This window comes from Podarcis melisellensis (genome assembly GCF_964234715.1).
Source record: "Podarcis melisellensis genome assembly, chromosome: 3".
In the NCBI taxonomy this organism is placed as follows: Eukaryota; Metazoa; Chordata; class Lepidosauria; order Squamata; family Lacertidae; genus Podarcis; species Podarcis melisellensis.
In genome coordinates, this window is record NC_138530.1 from 57,215,258 (window position 1) to 57,238,630 (window position 23,373).

The 23,373-nt window shown below is 41.7% G+C and overlaps 1 protein-coding gene across 5 annotated transcripts in view; it reads right to left on the reverse strand.

Annotated features, from left to right (window-relative positions):
• Positions 1–23,373, reverse strand: part of LOC309366493 (SAM and SH3 domain-containing protein 1-like) — a 515,345-nt gene that overhangs the window by 106,668 nt on the left and 385,304 nt on the right. Inside the window, exon 1 of one of the 5 annotated variants that reach the window (XM_081905129.1) lies at positions 12,092–12,710. The exons of 3 other annotated variants lie outside the window; for them this stretch is intronic. In XM_081905129.1, the coding sequence (XP_081761255.1) occupies positions 12,092–12,187 (96 nt within the window). In that variant the 5' untranslated portion in view covers positions 12,188–12,710. Of the gene's footprint in view, positions 1–12,091; positions 12,711–23,373 lie in introns of those variants that run through there. One more of the 5 variants, XM_081905132.1, reaches the window with a different exon arrangement.

Sequence of the window (23,373 nt, forward strand, 5' to 3'; positions counted from 1 at the left end):
ACCTTTCACCCATATCATGTAGCACTACCAGGTCCTGACTAATATTAGGCTCCAAAGGGGAAATGTACTGTAGATAGTTTCCAGTTTTTCATCCCATGGATTGAGTTATGAAAGTGAGAAAACATGACACGTCTACAGCGGTTTGGATAAGAGAATAAGCAAAGGCTGAGGAGGGATCCTGGGTCAATACAAAAACAGGGCCTAATAGATGCTACTCACCAAGCACATACATAAGCGTTTAAAGTATGCGCTAATCCACATCATGACAGCAGATGTTTTGGAAAGCCCACATATTTGAATCTCAGTCCTGATATCTCTTAAGCTACTCATAGTCGCAGATGTGCACTGAGCCATAAATAGATTTCTCTGTTGTGAGTCGAGATTAGTGAAAATCTTTAAATCTTGATCATCTGAGAAGCTTACTCTGTCACTTGAACATTTCTGACTGCGTGTGCACATGTGCGCACACATTTATACTACTGTAATGGCGCCTTTTCACACTGCCTTCATAATTTGGCTCATTCCCATTATGCAAAAATGTATAGAAGATGACCTGGGCCACTTGGGAGGAGCCAATGCTGTCGCTGCTTTCCACACCTGTGCTGCTCTAGTTCCAGGAGGGGCAGTGTTGATAACAGTGATAAGCTGCAACACAGGGTTCTCCTACATGTCATTTCCCCCCTTCCTATGCTTAAAAAAAGGCTTTTCAAAGTACTTATTGCTAATTTTAACTACTGTTTTTGATGTTTTAATTTATTTTTTGCATTCACATTTTTATCTGTAAACTGCCCTGAAAACTGACAGTATAGAATTTACATAAATAAATGCAATTAGCATACTGGGGCTGATCTACAAGCATTATTACTGCATTCACAGCAAACTACCTTTCCTCTTCCCGGAAGTTTTAACAAATAGTAATAAATTCTGCAAGTTTGCAGCAGAAGCTGGTCATGGAAAGCACTGATTGATGGCATCCAACAGGTCACCAAGTCAATTTCCAGAGTAGTACTGCATAATTTAAAAAGCTTCTTTTTATTTCCAAGGTAAGAGACGAATGTAAATATGTATAAGCATTTTACATGACACTTTACAAATGTTCAGTGAAGGACAGGCAACCTGCCTTAAGCATTGGTGAAGAAAAAAGAGTAACAGCTGAAGCAGCGCTGGATGCATGTACATTTGTCAAGCTGCAAAGCCAGGAAGAAAGCAGACTTACACCACAGCTGAGGGATCTGCTGTGGAGTTTTTTATTTTTAGAATTTTTATCCTTTAGTGTTTTAAACAATAGCCCTTTGTATAATGAATTAACCACAAAATCAAAGTTTAAAGAGATATTGGAAGCTATCTAATCCAATCTCCTGTTGTGCAAGATCTACAGTGCAGGAAGCAACAACAGCAGCCTTGACAGATAGTTATCTAGCTTCCATTTAAATACATCCAGCAAAGGAGTGCCCACCACCTACTGAAGCAGTCTGCCCCCTGCCCAGGTTTCTCCAAACACTTACCTGAAGCCTGCTTCCCTGCCATTTCCACCCACTGTTTTTCCAGAGCAACAGAAAATAAATCTGGTCTATCTTCTATGTGACAGCCCTTCGGATATTTGAAGATTACTATCATGTCTTCCCTTACTCTTCTTTTATAAAGGCTCAGTAAAACCAACTCTTTCAATAGCTCCTCATAGGATAGGCCTTGGTTTCCATCCATATCCCCCACCATTTTGATCATATTCCTCAGGACATGTTTCAGTTTAACAATATCAGTCTTTAAATGTCCAGCACTAGATGTGGCCTGGATAGCACAGAGCAGAACCATTGTTTTCCTTGATCTGGACACTATGCTTCTGTTACCTGTTTTATATGCGATGTTATCCTAAATTATCAGAAGTGTAAGGATCTCAAATACAGGTACATTTTGTGGTAATCAGACATGAAAGAAAAGTGAACCAAGTGAAATTGTCAGTAGCCAATACAGGCTATCAAGAACATTCAGAACCAGTATTTGAACTGCATTTCAAACAAACTCCTATAAACATGATTTTTTAGAATTTTACTACATCTCAAAGTTTTTAACTTGGCACCCAGAACATCAAACAAGGATCCTATTTTTCTGTCACACCCAACCTGGAAAAAATATTTTTTATGTATTCATGGTGTTTCCTCTGTGAAATAGTACTATAAAGTCTGTCATGATTTCTATTAATTTATCCAACAATAATACAATTACAAGAAATACTTTCTTAAATAAAGTATCAGTTTCCAATAAGACTGAAAATAAGATCACATTTTGAACCTCTCCTTGAGTTGTTGAATCAATAATTCTAAACAGGGCAAAAGAAAAATGCTTCTCTTAATCCAAGAAAATTAAGACACATACACACATTTGGACTAAGCATCAAATATTCTGGAAGCACAACTTGTGCTTTTGATTTTAAGGTAAAAAGGTAAATGTACCCCTGCCCATACGGGCCAGTCTTGACAGACTCTAGGGTTGTGCGCTCATCTCACTCTAGAGGCCGGGAGCCAGCGCTGTCCGCAGACACTTCCAGGTCACGTGACCAGCGTGACGAAGCTACTCTGGTGAACCGGCACCAGAGCAGCACACGGAAACACCGTTTACCTTCCCGCTATACAGCGGTACCTACCTATTTATCTACTTGCACTTATGGGTGCTTTCGAACTGCTAGGTGGGCAGGAGCTGGGACCGAACAACAGGAGCTCACCCCGCCACGGGGATTCGAACTGCCGACCATGCGATCGGCAACTCCTAGGCACTGAGGTTTAACCCACAGCGCCACCCGCGTCCCTTTTTTATTTTAGTAGAGGTATTTAACATTAAAGAAAAACAATTTAAATATACTTTGTTCAAAATGAAATGTGCTTCATTCCATTTCTACCATTTTAAAAATTGTTCCATTACTGGTAAGGCCTCAAAGACTATTTTTTTTAAAAAAAACATATGTTCTTTCCCTATGAACAAAGACACTTTTGTCATGGTGGTGTGTTAAAATCTTCATAAGGCCCAGCTGCTTCTAAGGCATGGAAACAATTTTTGGCTCCTCTGACATTAAATGGGAGATGTACTTATATCAGGAAACACCTACATGTGCATTAGCCATCCTACTCCTTACAAATAGTGAATGGTATTTTGCTTAAGGATGATATACTTTAAATCCAATTTACCCCACTCCCACCCTGTTATACTTTGCCATCATTTATCCAGAACTGCATCCCACCTTTGTTGCACCTTTGCCAGCTATCCTCCGACTTGTTATATGAATTGTGACATACTTTGGACAGCTTCTTAGCATCCTTTGGTTAGGGAAGATTGATGGAGATCCATAACAACAACAAGAGGAGTTTGGATTTGATATCCCGCTTTATCACTACCCTAAGGAGTCTCAAAGCGGCTAACATTCTCCTTTCCCTTCCTCCCCCACAACAAAACACTCTGTGAGGTGAGTGGGGATGAGAGACTTCAGAGAAGTGTGACTGGCCCAAGGTCACCCAGCAGCTGCATGTGGAGGAGCGGAGACGCGAACCCGGTTCCCCAGATTACGAGTCTACCACTCTTAACCACTACACCACACTGGCTCTCAAGACCTTTTCTGTGACAGCCTCCAACTTTATGAAATTTTTTTTTAAAAAAAATGAAAGCAAAGAACCAAGCAAACAGGGAAACTAGCAAGTGTGAAAGTTTGGGGAGGGGGCAGGAAAAAATAATCAGAAACATTGGACAACTTTAGCTATAATCCAGTCAGCACTCACCAGATGAGATCATAACTGAAAGGAGTAATTAAGTTTTAATAAATATTTAAATTTATTACCATTATTTTATTGCAGAATTTATTGTAATTTTATTACAATGAATGTTGCTTTCATAAATCTCTTCACTTTTAACCACCCCAAGTTTCTTCTGTTTTTATATGATAGTGATAATTATCTATTGTTTTTAAGCCTAGATACTAAAACCTGCCTTTGTTTACTAGTATGTTTATTTTGATATTCAGCTTTCTTTCTTTCTCCCAGCTGTACCAATTGGCAAAAACTAATTGGGGACCATGAAGGGACACGGGTGGCACTGTGAGTTAAACCACAGAGCCTAGGACTTGCTGATCAGAAGGTCAGCGGTTCGAATCCCCGCGATGGAGTAAGCTCCTGTTGCTCGGTCCCTGCTCCTGCCAACCTAGCAGTTCGAAAGCACGTCAAAGTGCAAGTAGATAAATAGGTACCACTCCGGCGGGAAGGTAAACAGCGTTTCCATGCACTGCTCTGGTTCGCCAGAAGCGGCTTAGTCATGCTGGCCACATGACCGGAAGCTGTACGCCGGCTCCCTCGGCCAATAAAGAAAGATGAGCGCTGCAACCCCAGAGTCGACCACGACTGAACCTAATGGTCAGGGGTCCCTTTACCTTTACCTAATTGGGGACCATAGGGCACAGAAGCTTGTAGTCTATCACTAATGCTAGGCATATTTTATCATTGTTTGAATAAAACTATAGCATTTATACTTTTATATTTCATGAAATACCTAACAGTACAATACTACGAAACATTTCATGTATTTGTTGTAGTAAGTTTGGGTTTGTAAATAAGCATACAATCCTAAGCACACTTACTAGTGAACACTGTGGACCTTACTTCTGAGTAAGCATATCTAAGTGTGTGATGAGTATTGCATATACGGCATATATTCCAATCTTTCTGGGGGTATTTTTTTCTGTGGAGAAATGTAAAATTTTTACCCTATGGCTTTCAGGTTTCCATGCATTTTACACCTCTAAACAGGTTGACAAACCAAGATAGTTGGAGCCATTCAAAGTCAGAATTACTAAGCCGCTTCTGGCAAACCAGAGCAGCGCACGAAAATGCCGTTTACCTTCCCGCTGGAGCGGTACCTATTTATCTACTTGCACTTTGACGTGCTTTCAAGCTGCTAGGTTGGCAGGAGCAGGGACCAAGCAACGGGAGCCCACCCCATTACGGGGATTCGAACCACCGACCTTCTGATCGGCAAGTCCTAGGCTCTGTGATTTAACCCACAGTGCCATCCGCGTCCCGCAGAAAGCTTACAAATGGCATAAAGACATCATCGTATTCATCCCATGATAAAGTAGTGAAAGGTATAAAACTCTGAACATGGAGGTTCAATTTAGTTATCATGGATGGAAATGGAAGGGTCAGGGAGGTGGAGTTTTGTTGGCTGTAAGGGAACGGCTGGACGAGGATGGACTCGGTGGGCTTCCACTTTCTGGAGGCACTAACTGCCACTGGGTATGCCTTTAATTTCAATTGTGTGACAGCAAAATCTGATGAGTTGCTGGAATGTAACATCTTTGTTTTCCTAATTCCCCTTGTAGAATTCAAAAAATGTCATTTACTTTTCTTTGACATGAAAAACAACAATTTAAACCATAGATACTAAGACATTCTTAACAGCCAGATTGTTTTACAGCCAAGTAAGACTCTACAAAAACACCTGCACTCATGAGATTGGTTTGTTTGTTTTTTAAAGCAGAACATACCTGGCTCTCTGATGCAAAGCCATTCAAAAGGGGCGTCACAAAAAGCAAATCAGACTTTTATATTAAATGATTGAGCTCTGTTGAAAGAAAGATGTTTGGTTGAAACATTTGCGTTATGGAAGGAAAAGGCTTGTATCAAATATTATCTCATTCAGCTGTTGGGCCCTAGAAAGAGATTAAGACAGTCTTGGAAATAAGTGTTAAGAGGTGCTCACACTGTCTCCTGCATACTCTTTCTCCTTCAGCTTCTGCCAATTTGAGAAAGTGTCTCTTACCAGTTACTTGAGAGCACAACCATGTATGTTTGGTTTGATCCAGCAAGGTTATTACTATGTTCCTACAAAAGGCAAAAGAGAGGAAGTGCTCACACAGGACCAAGGGGGGGGGGTGGCGGTTTCAGCTGCAATGTTTATTTTATTCTCCACAGTTGAATGAAATGCTGAAATGTACAGCTAGGTTAGTGTGAGTGAACTCAACATTTAAGAAAACAGGGGAAATGTAGTAAGCTTAACAACGGAAGGAAAAATTCATACCTGCACAACTTGAACCCCAACCATAAATATCTAGCCTGCACTTAAGTTTTTAATTGGCTTATATTCTTGTTTTAAATCTAGAATTCCCAAAGTCCCAATTGTTTTTCTATGTACTTTACTTGAATAAACTGCATTAAGCTGGGAATTATATATAGTAAGCAGTAGTGATCTGAAGACTCGTGTGCATGTGTGGAATGCACTTTGACAGAGGCTCATTTCCACACAACCCTCAGCTGTACACCTCCTCACATCACATGCAGTTCTGGAGGTCTCTTAAACCTCATGACTGGCCTTTTGGGAAACACAAGGAAGTCTGTCAAGAACAGTGGAATACAAATGCCACATACAGCTCTCTGGGTGTTAATCAATTGTTTAAAATCCCTATGTTTGAACTGTCTTAGGAGACAATGGGACAGTGCACCTTTATGGGTAAGGTCAAACTACTGGAGAATTACCAGCACCTCTATAACCATCACCTGTGGTTATAGACTGAGAGCTTAATGCTTCTCCAAACTAAAGACAGCGAGGAAAGGGTTCTGCAGCAGGATCAAGATTAAATTAATTTTGGTTTGGGTGTAGCTAACGTGAATTCTACTGAAGATTTTGCTTAGCTATGGATTTGCTTTAAGAAAAAGCAACACTCATCTCCCAGGTATCTTCCTGGATCTATACAAGGGTGTCTTCCAGCAATCATCCAGCTTTTATAAAAAGCTAACTTTTGGGGAGATGTGGGACAAAACCTCAATCTAACTGCCAGCGTTCGAAATTAGCTGGGCGCCAGTCTCATTTTGCCTGGAGATGTTCAGGGACCACTCTTGGTGCCTAGCATTTCCACCTGCCTGGCTACAGTCAGCTGGTCTGCTGGGCACAGCGGCAGCAAAAGACATGCTGCCATGCTACCCTGTAGACTGATTTGCCTGGCAGCTTTCTTTCCCCCCTGCAGGGCTGCAAAAAAAATGGTGCCTAGACCTTTTGTTTTGGCGTCCACAACCTAAGTCCTGGAAGCCACATGGCTCCTATCCTAGTTTCTAACACAACATTGCTGACTGTTAAAAAAATGTGGGTAGGAATGCTACAACATATGACAAAGTTATGTGTGCCAATAGTTAATATTCCTGCTGCATATGTAAGCTGGCATTATTCACCTCAATACAGAGAAACTGTTCTGTTTACATACTGCTAGCAATAGCCAACTAAACCATAATGAACTTATGCTTTTTATTCACTTAGCATAGTTTTGCAAGCCTAAAGCAGACTATCCCAAAACGTTCTTCTTAAGAAATAAAATAAAATTGTATTTTCCAATTAAGGCTCGTAAATATTATATATACATATACTTAAATAGCATATTATTCACAAATCCATCCAAATAAAGATATCTAGCATCAGAAAGAAATTCTTACAGAAAAAATTTCTAAAGCATTTTATATCATAAGCAGAATTTCTTGTCCAACACTTTACAGTATTACTTATAAAAAACAGGAATAATCATCTAGAAAGTTCTGCTGCACATATCACACTGAAAAGAATGTTAGCTGGGTTATTCCTATTGCTGTAATAGGAATTCGTAAAATTACAGTTGCACCAGAGAAATGTAATTCTAATTTTAGTTTTGTTATGAAACAGAAACCCCACTGGCTTCTTTGAACATATATAATTTATTCTGATCAAAAGATCAATGCAAAGTAGGATACATTTCAGATTCCCTACAAAGATTAAACTTCATAACTACAACTTGCACTAAACGAGTTACAACACTGAGAGCAAAATGCGTAAGCGTATACTATAAAGCAAAGCTTTCAAAACTGTGTGTCGCAACACGTTCGTGTGTCAGCTGCAGTGTGTAGGTGTGTCGTGCGAACGCTCCCCACATTGCTCCCGGAGCTGGAAAGGGGTTAGTTTAGCCTCTGGTTTGCTAGTAAAACTGAATTACTGAGCCGCGAAATGATGCAAAACTGACTGTGCCGCGAAATGATGCATATCTAAAAAGTGTGCCACCAACATGAAAGGTTTGGAAAGCTCTGCTATAAAGTCTACACACACAGAGTACGCATGTATGGAAGATTAGTAGAACACTACAGCAGGATCGTTTTTTTAAAAAAACAATTAATTCTATATCGACCCAATTAATAACCAGGAAAACTACTCTTACATGCTTACATTCTAATGCAATGACTAGTACTGAAATATTTCATGAGGTTAATTAGCTAGGACAAGCAACAGGACAGTCATTTCCAGTTCAGCAAATCCAAATGCTGACTCTCATTCCTGCATATATTTCATCTGTAGTAAGCAAATGTTTTTAAACTGTCATAAATGCACAACCTTCATGACACCCAGAGCAAAAAAATTATCTCATTATTATTCCCATTATTATTACTACAGGGGGGGAAATCTGACTGAAATCAGTGAAGAACTGTATTGGCTCTATTTCCACTGCCAGCTTTCATAACTGCAATTTAACATAATACCATAATCAGCATCTCCTATTGTATCCTAGGATTTTTAAAAAATGTAATATTCAAAATATACCTGGTAAAAGTTTTTGCATACCAAAACCAAGGGAAGATTTGATCCACAACAATTTCCTGAAAAAATGTAGGCTTCCAAATGAGATCTTTGCAAAGTTCTCTTTTACTGCTGACCCTCTCATAGTAAATGTCTGTCAAAGTCAAAGCTCCCCTAACCCATAATACCTGCTGAATAAGAAGAGCACTTTCCCACCACTCCTTATGCCCCTACAGATACTTCCACAGACATGAACATAAAGACTTCTCTCTTTATTTGTTTCTAAAGTGATAAAAGTGCAGGCAAAGGAGATGTTTAGCTATTCCATCATTTTAAAGCTGAAACACTCTACATCACTGAATCTTCACACTGAATTACCAGCTATAATGACTCATTTTGCCCCGGCAACTGCACTATGAAACTGGCAAAATAAGGTTGGTGTTTTCTCTGCTACATTAACTTTCTCCAGACACCCAGTTTAACTCTGTTTGTCTCACCTTGTACATCTCTCACAGTACCAAAATTTGCCAGAAAATGCACTCCATGTAACCTCATCCATAGTCAACTATTTTCATTTTTTTAAAAAACCAATAAAAAGCAGAGGAAATAAACCCCATTGCTGTTGTCGTAGTTCAACATATGAATGAATACATGTATTAATAATGTGGAATGTAAGGAATTAATGCATTGATTGCTGCTTGTCCCCACCTGCCTCAAGCAACAGTGCCTGGTACCAGTGTCCCTTGTTTCTCTCCTTATCCCTGGCTTGCCTTTATTTTTTAGGGGTTTTTTTACCTTCTTTCCTTCCTCCTTCCTCCCCTTCTCCTTGCCCCTATTATCTGGGTCTCCTTTTTTGAGTGCTAGACCATGATCTGAAGAAACATGGAGGCCAACACCTCACTGAAACTAAGCAAGTCTGATCAATACCTGGATGGGAGATCACCTGAGAATCCCATGTACACCACTTTCAGTTCCACTGATGAAGAAAGGTGGGGTATAAAAATAATAAATACATAATATTAATACATTTGTGGGGGGGGGGGAAGAGATGGAAATGGAGGCCTATTGAGGGTATGAACTTTGTAACAAAGGTTGATACTGAGCATAAAGGAGATAATTCTGAGTTACTTTCTTGTTGAGATTACTCTATGTAGCACACACAGTTTTACAAAAAACAACAACTAATAACAAGAAGAACCTTTGAAATCTATGATAACTGTAAATTGAAATAAAGGCAAATCAAGTTCAGATACATAGAACAGAAACTCTCACTTCTGTAAAACCTGTGACATTTTCTGGAGCTATTTATTCTACCTAAAACTTTTCAGCAGAACAGATTCATTAATCCCAAATCTTCAGACAATCATGTGGAGATAGTTTGGGAGTTCTCCTGGATACAACACTGGATGCTCAGGCGGCCACAGTGGCAAGTAGTGCTAACTAACGCCTAGCTTCAACTGATGCCCAAGATACACTGTTAGATAACTTGGTTACAGAGGTCTAGGCAGAGGCGGTTTTAAGGTAGCGTGTCCAGTGTGGTCGCACTGGGCACCACCCTGCAGGGGGCGCCAAAACAATGCTGTAGAACTGAGCAGGCAGGAGGGGGACCACTGAATTTTAGCGTTGTACAGCGCACCACTGAAATATGAGAGCCCAAAGCCAGTGGACCAGTGGTGACTGGTCCATGCTCTGATAACCTCAAAATTGGATTCCTGTATTTTGCTGTAAGTGGGGTTGTCCTTGAAGAAAGTACTGAAGATGCGGTTGGCACATAATATTGCTGCCCATTTCCTATCTGAGGCAGCAGAGTGGAATTCCCTAACACCAATCTTGCAGGTGCTGCACTGCACTGCACTAGCTGTTCTGTAAGCTATTGGGCACAATTCCAGGTATTGGTACAGTACTTGAATATAAATCTAAATGATTCAGGGCCTCCAAGCTTGAGGAAGTATCTCACTCAGTACCACCCAACGTGGGCTTTTAAGATGCGCTGGAGAGGCTCTGCTAGTAATGCCTTCGTTCAGTAAGCCCTCAGCAGCAGCAACTCACTTGTGGAACTCTCTTCTAGTGCGTATTCAGATTGCTATACCCATTTGAGCATCAACTTATTTTTATTAGCCTTCAGAGCATGAGAAGGGTGGTTCTGTTGATATATTTTATTGTGCTGTTGACTGCTTTGGATTGTGATAATTGTATCATACTGCTTAATTCATTTTTAATGTGTTGTTTACACTATTTTTATTGTTTTATTTTATGTCTATTGTTAACCACTCTTCCTTTTGAGGACAAGAGGGTTATAAGCAATAAATAATAATACCTAGGAATGCATATAATTTAATTAGCCTGAGGTCACAAGGCTAAATACTACTCTAACAGTTTGAAACACCGGGGGGGGGGGATCCAATTATTGTTCTTTTTCTTATTATTTTTCTTACAGTTAACTGTCAGTAAACAGTTTCGATCACAGCAGTTCTACTCTCCTTTTGCTTGTCTGCCAATAAACACTTTAAAAATACTGAAAGAGTTAAGTTTTCCATTAGTCAGGTCTAGCCCCATTCCGCAACTGGTGTGGTTAAAGTAGTTGAACTAATTAAATTCAGGGCATGTATGGTGTAGCTGAACATTTTTGATCCGCCGTAGCTATTGAATTATTGAACCTCAGGGGAGGGAGGAAGAGAATCAGCAACATGAAAGGAGTATTAGAAATATTTAATTCTCTGCATGCATACTCCATAGAAGACCTGATAAATCACTCTACAGTTCTCTCTCTTAAAAAAAGTGTGTGAACTCCAAAGTCACAGTTAAAAATATTGGTTCAGGCAAAGTTGAAACTGCACAAGTTTAACAAACACAGGTTCTCCTCAATACATCATACATTAAGAGGCAGAGAAAAAAGTAGCAGAATTTACACATCAGCTTGGAAAAGGAGGTTCAATCATGCAATACTGTATCTATTTGATAGGTATGCAAAATTCACTGGTGGAAATTACACTTTTACCACTGAAATTAAATCCCCAAGGATACCTGACTGATTATAAGCAGGCACATTGCTCATAATCATATTCAGAAACCGTGATTAGGCTGAGATGAAAGCGATCGTCCAAAAAGCCAAAAACAGCACCACCTCAACATTCAATTCTTCCAACAAATGGAGACCTAAGCCTAAAGAATAGCCGGGACAAGCAAACCAACAGGGAGCAGAATAGTAAAGCAGGTGCTTGTAATGTAATGTTGATTTCATCTGACTAACTTTTTACAACAGGTGCTATTCAAAGGGGAGGGGAGGCAATTTGGGTCGTAAAGGGCTCACGACTTCGCATAGGCTCAAGAAACCCCATTGGATCCTTCTCCGTAAACAACCCGTGGATTCCTTTCTTAAGTTTTGCTCCGCAAAAGAGGAACTTTTGCACTGAGTCGCCCCAAGAATGACTTTCAGGAGATGTCAAAGCCACCAGCCTCACAGCCAAGGCTGGGTAGCTTTCGAGCCCCCTCTCCCACTTCTCCCAATCCACCCAAACCAGTCACTCACCAGTATCCCCATGACATCCGTCCAGAGTCTGGAGAAACTCTCGGGCATGCTGCTGTCCTCCTGGGGTTCGGCGCCGGCGGCTTGTTCCTCCTCCATAGTCGCCTCCTCGGAAAGCAAAGCTCAAGGCGCGCTCCCCACCGGACCGAGACTCTAGCCAAGGGCGACGCTGCCCGCCTCACGCCCCGCCGCCGGCTCAAGCCCTGCGCTCAAGCCAGACCCGCCGCCGCCGCCCGGCTACTCCATCATGCCGCCTCTGCCTTCGCCTTCCCGCCAGGCTCCAGCCCCAGAAGAGAGCAGAGGAGGCGGCCGACGCTTCCCTCCTGCAGCTCCTTCCCGGGCTCAACTCTTGGCACGTCTAGAAACTGCCATGCCCCGCACAAACTTTGCCTGCTTGGAGCGGTGAGCAACAGGGTGGCAAAGCAAAGCTGGCCGTGACCACCTTTCCCTCGCGCAGGGGTGCTCCAGAGAGTCGCGGTCGCCTCTTTGGGGAGAGGGAATCGCTTCCCACAGGCACAAAATACATCTGGCACCAAAGGAAGTCTTTCGGTAAGGTTCCCCCTCCTCAAATCAGGCGCCAGCGCTGAGTTTTCAGTTCGTAGGTAACTCCAATTCTCTGCCTCCCCCCTTTCCCTCTACATGGGCTCTCCCATCTCCACATGACTGCTCTCTCTGTCTCTCTCCAGAGAAAAGAGCTTTTAGCAACAAAAGGTGCTCTGATGTCAGCCCCTTCGCATGGCAATGAGCCCCAGACAGGCGAACAAATCGCCTGTTGAAAGAGCAGCCTCGCTGAAGGTTCTGGCCGACTGGCCCAAGTTCTCCAGTCGCACCACGCAGACACGCACTTAACACACTCGCCACTCAACAGGGTTAATGTTTAAGCCAACCCAGCTTCCCGCAAGGATTTCAGGAATGCCCTCTTTAAGGTTTCCTTTCCTCCTCCTTTTAGGAACACTTTTACTTGAGTCTGGCAGCCTAAATTTCCACCCACCTCTGTCAGAAAAACAAGCTCTTGAAACTTAGGCTGAAAGCCTTGCATTTTTTTCTGTGTGCCCACCATGATATTGGCTCGGTTTCTTTACACAGGCACATTCTGTAGCAGGGTCTCTCACGTTTCAGCATCCCAGCAAACTAGCGAGTCTCCTTGAGAAATAATAGTGTGTGTTTTTGGAGCAAATTTTTTTACTGCTGCACAATAAAGGTAATGTTACAGATAGGTAGCCGTGTTGGTCTGCCATAGTCAAAACAAAAAAAAAATCCTTTCAGTAGCACCTTAAAGACCAACTAAGTTCTTGGTATGAGCTTTCGTGTGCATGCACACGTGTGTATCTGAAGAAGTGTGCATGCACACGAAAGCTCATACCAAGAACTAACTTAGTTGGTCTTTAAGGTGCTATTGGAAGGAATTTTTTTTTGTTTTCAATAAAGGTAATTTTATACTTTGATCAGAGGTAAAGCTGTACTGCGAATCACAACTTCCTGATGTTTGTGGCTGTATCATCATCATCATCATATGTGTGATACATGCAAACATGTATGCACACTAAAGTTGTACTTGAAACATTTTAGTTGTGTGCCTAAATGCAATGAGTAGCTTATGCATATGTTTTTGATAGTAGTGCTATCAAGCTCTTGCAGCTGGCTCTGCCTCCACCAGCACACCTGACTTCTGTGCACTGGAAAGCATGTGTGTACAGTATATTTACATTTGTATGTAGATGCCAATGCACGTAGGCTCTAATCACATATAAGTGAAGCCTAAACATGCTGTGGGGGGTCACTATGCACATGTGCCATGCACATGTAAGCGGGGGGGGGGAGAGAGAGAATCAGCCAACATTATAATGATATGCACATTCCCCTAATGTAGGAATGTCTGCATAAGGCCTGAGAAGTTGCGCAAAGTAGAGCACGCACACAGATGTTTTATGTTAAGACTAAGTCATCCCCCATCTCATTTGTGACATCTGCTTCTACTACTTACTATAATGGACTAGCACCCACCATCATATGTGTTACTACGGTTTCTCCTACGGGAGCTGGGAATGCAGAATGGTAGCCTGGAGAGGGGACTCACAACATGACGACACAAATCTACATATAGGTAATATGTCTAAGTCAGTAATTACTATTCATATACATTCAAAAGTTTTATTCATTCCTTGGGAAGGTGACTTTTCCAGCTTGAATTGTTCAACCAGGACTCAAACAATAAGGTTTTAGGTACATACAGTATATGAATTGACAGTATATGTCGCTAACAGAAAAGTCACCACATTACCATGATCCAGTGTTAACAACTGGGAAGATATTGTCCACCCAGCTTTAGTTCTTGTGTTCTGAAGTCATGTAACACAGGGTTGTTGTGAGGATATGAGGAACAGAAAACCATATACACCACCTTGAGCTCCGTTGAGGAGAAGGTGGTATATAAATGTAATAAATAAATATAAAAAACCCCTCAGTACTCATTCGCCACAAGCAAAACACTATACTCATGAACATGCCTGTTCACAGAAGCTATTTGAAAGACAAATATTTCTGGGGCCCAACTACATCAAAGAATGTGTCTTCTCTCCCATGATTAATTAATTTCCCTCTTAATGTGCATTTCCTTAAGCATTTACCCTGGGGCAATATAGACTGAATACAGCTCAGTCAATAGTGCATGGGACTCTTCATCTCAAGGTTGTGGGTTCAAGACCCAAGTTGGGCAAAACATTCCTGCATGGCAGGGGGTTGGACTAGATGACCCTGATGGTCCCTTCCAACTCTGCAATTCAATGAATACAGTGGGACCTCTGGTTAAGAACTTAATTCATTCCGGAGGTCCGTTCTTAACCTGAAACTGTTCTTAACGTGAGGTACCCCTTTAGCTAATGGGACCTCCCGCCGCTTCCTTGCAACTTCTGTTCTTATCCTGAAGTAAAGTTCTTAACCCAAGGTACTACTTCTGGATTAGAGGAGTCTGTAACCTGAAGTGTTTGTAACCCGAAGCGTTTGTAACCCGAGGTACCACAGTGGCTTCGGTCCTTACAGCCACAGCAGGCTTTGTAACTGTCCAACAGTTTGACTTTACCCCTGAAGGTGAACTCTTCCATTGTCTCCCAAGACAGATAGATGCCAACAACAATAACAACATGTTCAAGAAAACTCATAGTGGATTTTGTGAATGAGCCAACAGAACCAACAAAGGTGGTGGTGGTTGAAGAACCCCACAATTACTTGTTTGTGCAGACCAGGGTGGCAAACAAAGCCCCAATGAAAATGTTCAGAGGGAGGAAGAAAAGAAACTATTGTTAAACACAGCTACTTTATAATACAGAGGGCTTCAGAAATTACACAAGTGAAGCAAACAAGCCAAACACCCCAATTCCTAACCATGTTTACTTGGCTTCCAAGCAATTATGCTTAGGATAGCAGCCTAATGATAGCAACATTTTATTCACTTCTTTTTCTCTCCCTTTTTCTGGAGGGGCAGCCATGTCAGTCTCTTACAGGAAAAAAACAACAGTCCTGTGGCAGTTTTAAGACTAACAACATTATCATGGCATAAACTTTCATGGATTCACACCCACTCTGTCAGATGCAGAAACTGAAATCCCTTTCTGGTGAATTATAGCCACACAAATGCCTTAGGAAGGGGGAGTGTGATGATCTATTATGCAATTTTTAAAAACAGTTGTTTATGGAAGCGAACAGTTCTTTATAAATAAAATATCTCCCAGGCTACATGGGAGAGGGATTTTTTAGGTTATGGTTTGAAATTAGACAGAATTCAGACACATTATGCTAAACTACTGTGGTATGGTCAGTCTCTACTTCCTGTCTCAACTCCCACCCGAGACTCAAAATATCTGGATGTTTACACATAGTTCTACCATTTGCATTTCAATTAAATGGTCATCAGTAGGCGTTGACACTAAACAAACACTTAATCTAATCAGGAAGTTTGCACTTTCTAAAGCTGATGTTTCAGATATACAGTGAACTTCACAGAATTACAAGGAATAGCACTGTGAGTTCTTTTACATGAGCAAAATATACCCACTGTTCTTTCCTTGCTGTTCTGGTCCTTCCATAGCTGCTAACACTCATAACTGTTTTATACTCTGGGCAGTCTTTTAAAACAGTGTTTCCCAACCGGTGTTCCGCGGCACACCAGTGTGCCATGGAACTTTGCCTCGTGTTCCGTGGCGGCGGGCGAGTCGGGCAGTGAGAGGCGGGGCGGCGGCGGCGAGCACACGCGGTGCGGCGAGCGAGCGAGCTCCCACATCCCATTGCCGCTCGCTACTGGGCCTGCGCATCCGCTCGCTACTGGGCCTGCCCTTCCCCACGTGAGCGGGGATTCTCTTCCGCCCCCACGTCAGCGGGGAATCCCATCTCAGCCCCCGCGAGAGCAGGGGAATCCCATCCGGCCACGCCTCCTGGCCAGGCAATCGGCTGGCTGGAGGGGGCGTGGCTTGCCCTTTTTAGGGCCGGAGCGGAGGGGGCTCGCCCTCTCCGGCGAGCCCCATCGCCGCTCGCTACATCCGATCGCCGCTCGCTACTGGGCCTGTGCATGCTCGGTGAGCACACGCGGGGCGGCGAGCGAGCGAGCTCCCACAGCCGACGGCACCAAGCAGGGGCCCTTGGCCGTGCCGGTGCCCACCGTGCCCGCCTCCACCCAGGAGGGCGGCAAGCAGCCACCGCCACCACCACCCCCGCTGCCCGGCAACCGCGCCGCCGCCCCCGGCTCCCCGCGGCGGGTGATCGTGCAGCAGCCACCGTGCAGGCTTCGACGGGCGAGCTGCTCCGCTGCCTGGGGGATTCCCTTCAACAGGCATCAAGCAGCCTGCCTCCCTGCTTTTTCCAATTAAGGGAACCTCCACTCTCCTGCCCCTCCGTGTTTCTCACCCCAAAGCCTTGTGGGCAGCAGGAAGTGGGGCCGTCCTGCGCCGGGTGGCTGCTGACACGTCCCTTGGGCAGGAGAGGCATCCGGCTGGATGAAGGCAGCGACGCCGGGGGAACGAAAAAGCACGGCAGGTCTGAGTTGGTGCCTGGAAGGACACAGACTGCTTCATGTCGCTGCATTCCACAGCTCCGAGGCTGGCAGGTGAGTGCGTGCACTCCTCTCTCTCATTTTATTTAATGTGCATTTTTGAAGCATGTGGAAATATCCTGCGTCATCAACCACTTTGGGGAAAGTGTGCGTGTGTGTGTTTGGGGCTAGATTTCATGCATGCCTTTTTTTTTTTAAGTTCTCTTCCTGCTTCATCCACATTCACCCCCCAAAAGGCCATTTTCTGTGTGCTGAATAAATTCTGCAACTCAAACGGCACGAGGTGCCAATGCATCGGGGCTGTGGAATTTATTCTGCTTGCAGAATTCTGCAACTCAACCGCATTTTGATGTTTAAATGTTGTATTTTAATCTTGTTTTTAAGTTATATTTCAATCAACTTGTTTTATTATTATTTTTTTATTTCAATCAACTTGTTTTTTATTTTTTAAACATTTGCTAATGGTGGTGTGCCTCGAGATTTTTTTCATGAAACAGGTGTGCCTTTGCCCAAAAAAGGTTGGGAAACACTGTTTTAAAAGCAGCCACTCACATGTATAATGCAGACAAAAGCCAAAAATTGTACATGGACATGCCATTCATAAATGATACTACGCACACAAGTGGGGAAGCAAGTGCATGGTGTGGAGTGACATGTGTTGTTCTCTAATTCAGTACCAAACAGAACACAATTTCTCCAACCCTGTCCATTTATTGTTTCCCGCCACTTAAGCATTTCTTCCCTCTGACACTTAAAGTGTGGTCCTATGCTTCTTTGGAGGATATATGTATGGCGAGCCTCTATGTTACCTTGCACCAGCACCATCCTCATCCTATCAGCCATCATCCTGTAATGGTGTGGCTATGTAGCTCTGCACAAGACTGAGGCAGCAAAACTGCCACTGTACAAATGTACAACACAAAGCTTTGCATGACTAAGCAGTGGTCAGAAGCATGTCAGAAGCATGTACTGTGGGAGAAACATATTAGTCACCATTCTATCAATATTATCAAGCCTGGGGCCCCTCTTTGTGGTAGTTCCAACACTGCACCCAGAAAACATTAACTGTAATTCAAAACTCAGTAATTTACTACATGACAAGCACCAGGGAATCTCTGTCAGCATACACACTACACTGAGTGCTCAGAAGCCCCTTGAGACAGCACGCGGCCACTCCACCCTGCAGATGAGTCAGGTAAACAGGCTGCATCGCAAATAACAGGAAGGGGGTCATCATAATACAAGCATCTTTGCCAGACAGTATCTAGCCCAGACTTGCTGAAGCATGCTCAGCATGGAAAACCTTTCTGCTTCTGGCAACTTTCAGGCTGGCTGTAGAGTACTTGCCAAAACACAGGACAATCAGAAAGAAAGTTGAACGCTTCTATCAGGAGTGTTCTGCTATACACAGGAGTGTATAGCTATTATGGGCAAAAGAGAGCTACACTAAAAAACAAAAAGAGAACTACACTTGAAAACAAAAAGAGAAGAGAAGCATATTGCTTTCCTGTGGTGGTTGTTGTTTTGATGTCATTGATATGCACTCTTAACTGGAGCTGGGCACTTTATGGAGTTTACCTTAAAGAATAGACCAAAGTAAAGCATTAGTCCAAAGCAGGCATAGGCAAACTTGGCCCTCCAAATGTTTTGGGACTACAACTCCCATCATCCCTAACCACTGGTCCTATTAGCTAGGGATGATGGAAGTTGTCATCCCCAAACGTCTGGAGGGCTGAGTTTGCTTATACCTGTCCAAAAAATCTGCATTAAACTCTTTCCACTTAGGCATATACAGTATGCTATGTACACACAATGCTGATTTCTGCAAGCCAGAAAGGCTTACAGTTCACAAAAGTTTCACTGTAAGGAGCAGTTCATCAAGCAGAAAATCCAGATATTTCTGTCTGTAAATATGGTCAATGTGGCATTCCTGAATTATGTTTGGGTTCCTTTGGAACTCAAGAAGTGTAATATCTATGAGGGACACACTTATTCATTTATTCCGTAGGATTTCAAACTGATATAACTGAATATTTTAGTATTATATGTGTGGCACTAAAAATCAAATATATATTGTATCAATCTATACAGCTATTTATTGTTTTATCTTTTTGTAAACCACTTTGATTATTTTAATATACAATCTCAAGTAGAGTATAAATCTTGTGAAATAAATAAATAATAACAACAAACATTTCTGGGCCTCCTCTTGCCTGCTGCACTTCTATTTTCCCTTCCTGACCCAGTTTCAACATGCCCCAGTTCCAATTCTTCAGGATTGGCTAACAGGTCCAGGAAAGGTATATCTTGTTCCTGTCCTGTCTTCCAGAGGTACTTTCCCTACACATGGCAGCCTCCACATCTGCTACCTTTAAGTGAGGCTGTGCTTTGAGATTTGTTTGCTGTTTCCTGTATCCGTCTGTTTTAGAAACCAGCCTCTGGTATTCCCTGCCCAGCTTTGATTGTCTGAAGCCTACTCTGCAAAATGAGCCCAGAGAAAGAGAAGGCTAGTTTGCCTCCCAGAGTTGTGCTGAACTCGACCTCCCCCTCCTAATTTCCTCCTATGCCTAGCTCCTTCTTGTGCGTATATAACCCAAACCACAAACTAATTCCTTCACACCAAATAAATGCATATAGTTACCGAGCTACCCTTGTGGATATTTACTACTGCCCAGCTATTCTCCATTGAAGTCTTAGATGTCTATAGCTTGATTCTCTGGGGCGGGTGACACTCAGTTTTTAATACCTGTGTATTAAGTTACTGGATACGTCTGCCAAAAAGTACTATTGCTGGCACTAAAAATCCTAATTCACAAGACTCATTGAATGCATGTATACAAAGCTCATTTCTGCAGAGGAGGCTTGGTACTATCACTCTTCTTTCACACGTTGAAAGTGACTTGTTTGAGCTAAGCAGTAAAATTACTGCAGAAGAAGGAACTGAAACTAGATCTACCAGGAAGTAGTCCAACAGTCTATTCTATGGATTACATGAATACTCATTGGTATTTGCATTTATTATAGGATTTGCACGGTGGTGATTTATTAAATTTCTATACCATTTCATCTGAGGAGCATAGGGCGGTTTGGAATATAAAAACACAAAAATACAAACCATAATGACAAACAAAACCATGAATGCACAAGTTGCCAATGAAAAAATGGCATTAAACACAGATAGCATTAAACATAATGAAGAGAAATTACTTATCTTTTTTTTATATAAATGTTTATTGAGATTTTTTAAATACAAATACATAGATAATAAACAGCTTTACTTATATAACATAATTTCTTCACTTCTTTGGACTCCCTCACGTCTCCCGCTCCCACTTACATCGTTAAAATTTTTTTCAAGTAAATTATCATCTTGTTTACAATCTTATGTCCATTCATTTAAATACCTCTAACATTTCTCCCAAAGGTTTATATTTTCCTTAGTCTCACTTATCGTCAAATTCAGATCTAATTTAGTGGTGGGCAATTATTTATGATCTAGCATCCTTCTTAACATTCAGCCAAATCACAATATTTTTGTAGATAAGTCTTAAATTTCTTCCAGTCTTCTTCAACCCTCTCTTCTCCCAGGTCTCGGATTCTGCCAGTCATCTTGGCCAGTTGCATGTAGTCCATCAGCTGCATCTGCCACTCTTCCAGTGTGGGTAGATCTTGGGTTTTCCAGTTCTTAGCGATGAGTATCCTTGCTGCCGTTGTTGCATACATAAAAAATGTTCGGTCCTTCTTTAACACCTTCTGACCGACCATGCCCAGAAGGAAGGCCTCTGGTTTCTTGGTAAAGGTATACTTAAATACCCTTTTCAACTCGTTATATATCATTTCCCAGAAGGCCTTCACTTTAGGGCAAGTCCACCAGAGGTGAAAGAATGTTCCTTCACTTTCTTTACATTTCCAACATTTATTATCAGACAAATGGTATATTTTGGCAAGTTTAACTGGGGTCATGTACCATCTATATATCATTTTCATTACATTTTCCTTCAGAGCATTACATGCAGTGAAGTTCAGCCCAGTGGTCCACAACCTTTCCCAGTCCTCAAACATAATGTTATGCCCAATGTCCTGTGCCCACTTTATCATAGCCGATTTAACCATTTCGTCTTGTGTGTTCCATTTCAGCAGCAAGTTATACATTCTTGAAAGTACCTTAGTCTTAGGTTCTAACAGTTCTGTTTCTAGCTTCGATTTCTCCACCATAAGTAAGAGAAATTACTTATCAGTTCTATTAGAGATGCTGGAATTACAGTACTTAGAAACATACTACATGCCATTTTATACCATGTAACACATATCAGAGGCTAAGAAGCCTTCAGCCCAAACACAAAAATGAGCAGCCTGTATTCCATCTGCGGAAAGTAGTTACCCAAGAAGAACTTTTTGTGTGTGCATACATATTTTAAACCATTCCATTTCACAAACAACAAAAGTCAACTGCTAACCAAAAGTGCACTGCAAACCTATGCTCACTTTAAATCTACAGATCAGAAAGAGAAGGTGTGCCAGAGACGAAATGCCGTCATCTCACAATATTTAGCTAACTCTAAACATAGACCCCTAGGACTGTATCAATCTTTCTGAGTCAGAAGGAAAAAGGAAAGGATCATATCCTTTTGTCCTGCACACATGTTCACAACAATAGCCTCATGTCCTGTGGACCTCTGATAATACATGACTTATGCAGCAAGAGCACTTAAAAGCCACTCCCATTACTACACAACAACTTTCTAAGCAAAAATCAAACCTGAGTTTTAATCCCAATGTCTTAAACATAGTTTCTGTTTTCTCTAGCTCTGTTTTCCCAAGTCTTGGTGGGCTACAAGCACCACAACCTTCCTCTTTATAGCTGGTTTTTATAACCCTCCAAGCTCTCCCATGTATCTTGCATTGAGTCTTCATGACAGGTTCCCAACAAAGTACTGCTTGCAATAAAAGAGTAATCTTAAAAACACACTTATTCAGAAGTTATTTCTGCTGAAGACCATATGGCATATTCAAGAGTAACCACATTGATGACAAATGAGTAGATAACTCATAACAGCACAAAATGAATATGGAAGGCTTCTTGTTTGCAGAAAAGTGGTGGTGGATAAAATACAAATTAAATAATAAATAATGAAAAAAAGCCAGAGACAGATAGGAGGAGAAATGGCAGCAAGGACATATCAGAAAATAAATGCAATAGCTGATAAAATTCCATTCCCATTTTTTGTGCCCCCTTTCACTCAAGTGGATACATTTTCCTAGGAAGGTTAACTTCAAAGTGCCACAATCTTCATGTACTGTACTAATCTAATAGTGCAATCCTATGCATGCTGACTCAGTTAAATTCCCATATTAAAGTGCATAGAATTGCAGCCTACATATGCCAGTCTAAACAGAGGAAACTGCACCAGCCTGAACAAGAAAAAAAAATCAAAACAAATTATTTATAATTATTGTTCTGCTTCAATTTATCTATTTGTCTTAAATTCCACTTCACCAAGCCACAAAGATTTACTGGTTACTGCCAACACATTTAACATATTAATAACACAACATGCAGCACTAGACAGTAGTTCAATATTTCTAATCTAATTGTCTGCCAGTTACATCTGTTTCTGGATTAGGATTAATCATCTGGGCCTCTGTTTCCCTTCTTGCCTTGTTTAATGTGAAGAAGAAATAAATGTCCGTCTTCCCGAGGACAAATGTGGACTGTTTGCCAATAACAAAATACAGTAACTTGGTATAGAAATTCCAAACGGAAACTAGTATTTTCCTGTTGCAAAAAATTGTTAAGAAAATAAATGCCCGGGGGGGGGGTATGAAAAAAACAGCAGGAACTATTTGAATTTGAATTTATTTGCAGTTATGTGAGGTTTTTACTGCCATATTCTTTCCAAGAGCAACTTTTTCAACTGATTGTACAGTGAATAGAATACACTTGAAAACTATCAGTTTTTTGATACATGTATTATACCTGAAACTGGTTTAATCCAAGCTTCTTCTAGTGACTTTAATAATTTCTAGGTCTTCATCTATTGTTCACAATCAAGGGCATAAGGCAGCAATCCTAACCCCCTATTTTTGCTGCTGGAGAGGGTTAGGCTATAGTAGGGTGTTCTTGTCCACTGGCCTCCACCAGTGAATAAGTATTCTTTCTCTGTGGTGATGGAAAGCACTGTAGATCGATTACCACCAACTGTAGCCAGCAGAAGGTCCTGAAATAATGTTTTACAGGGCTGTG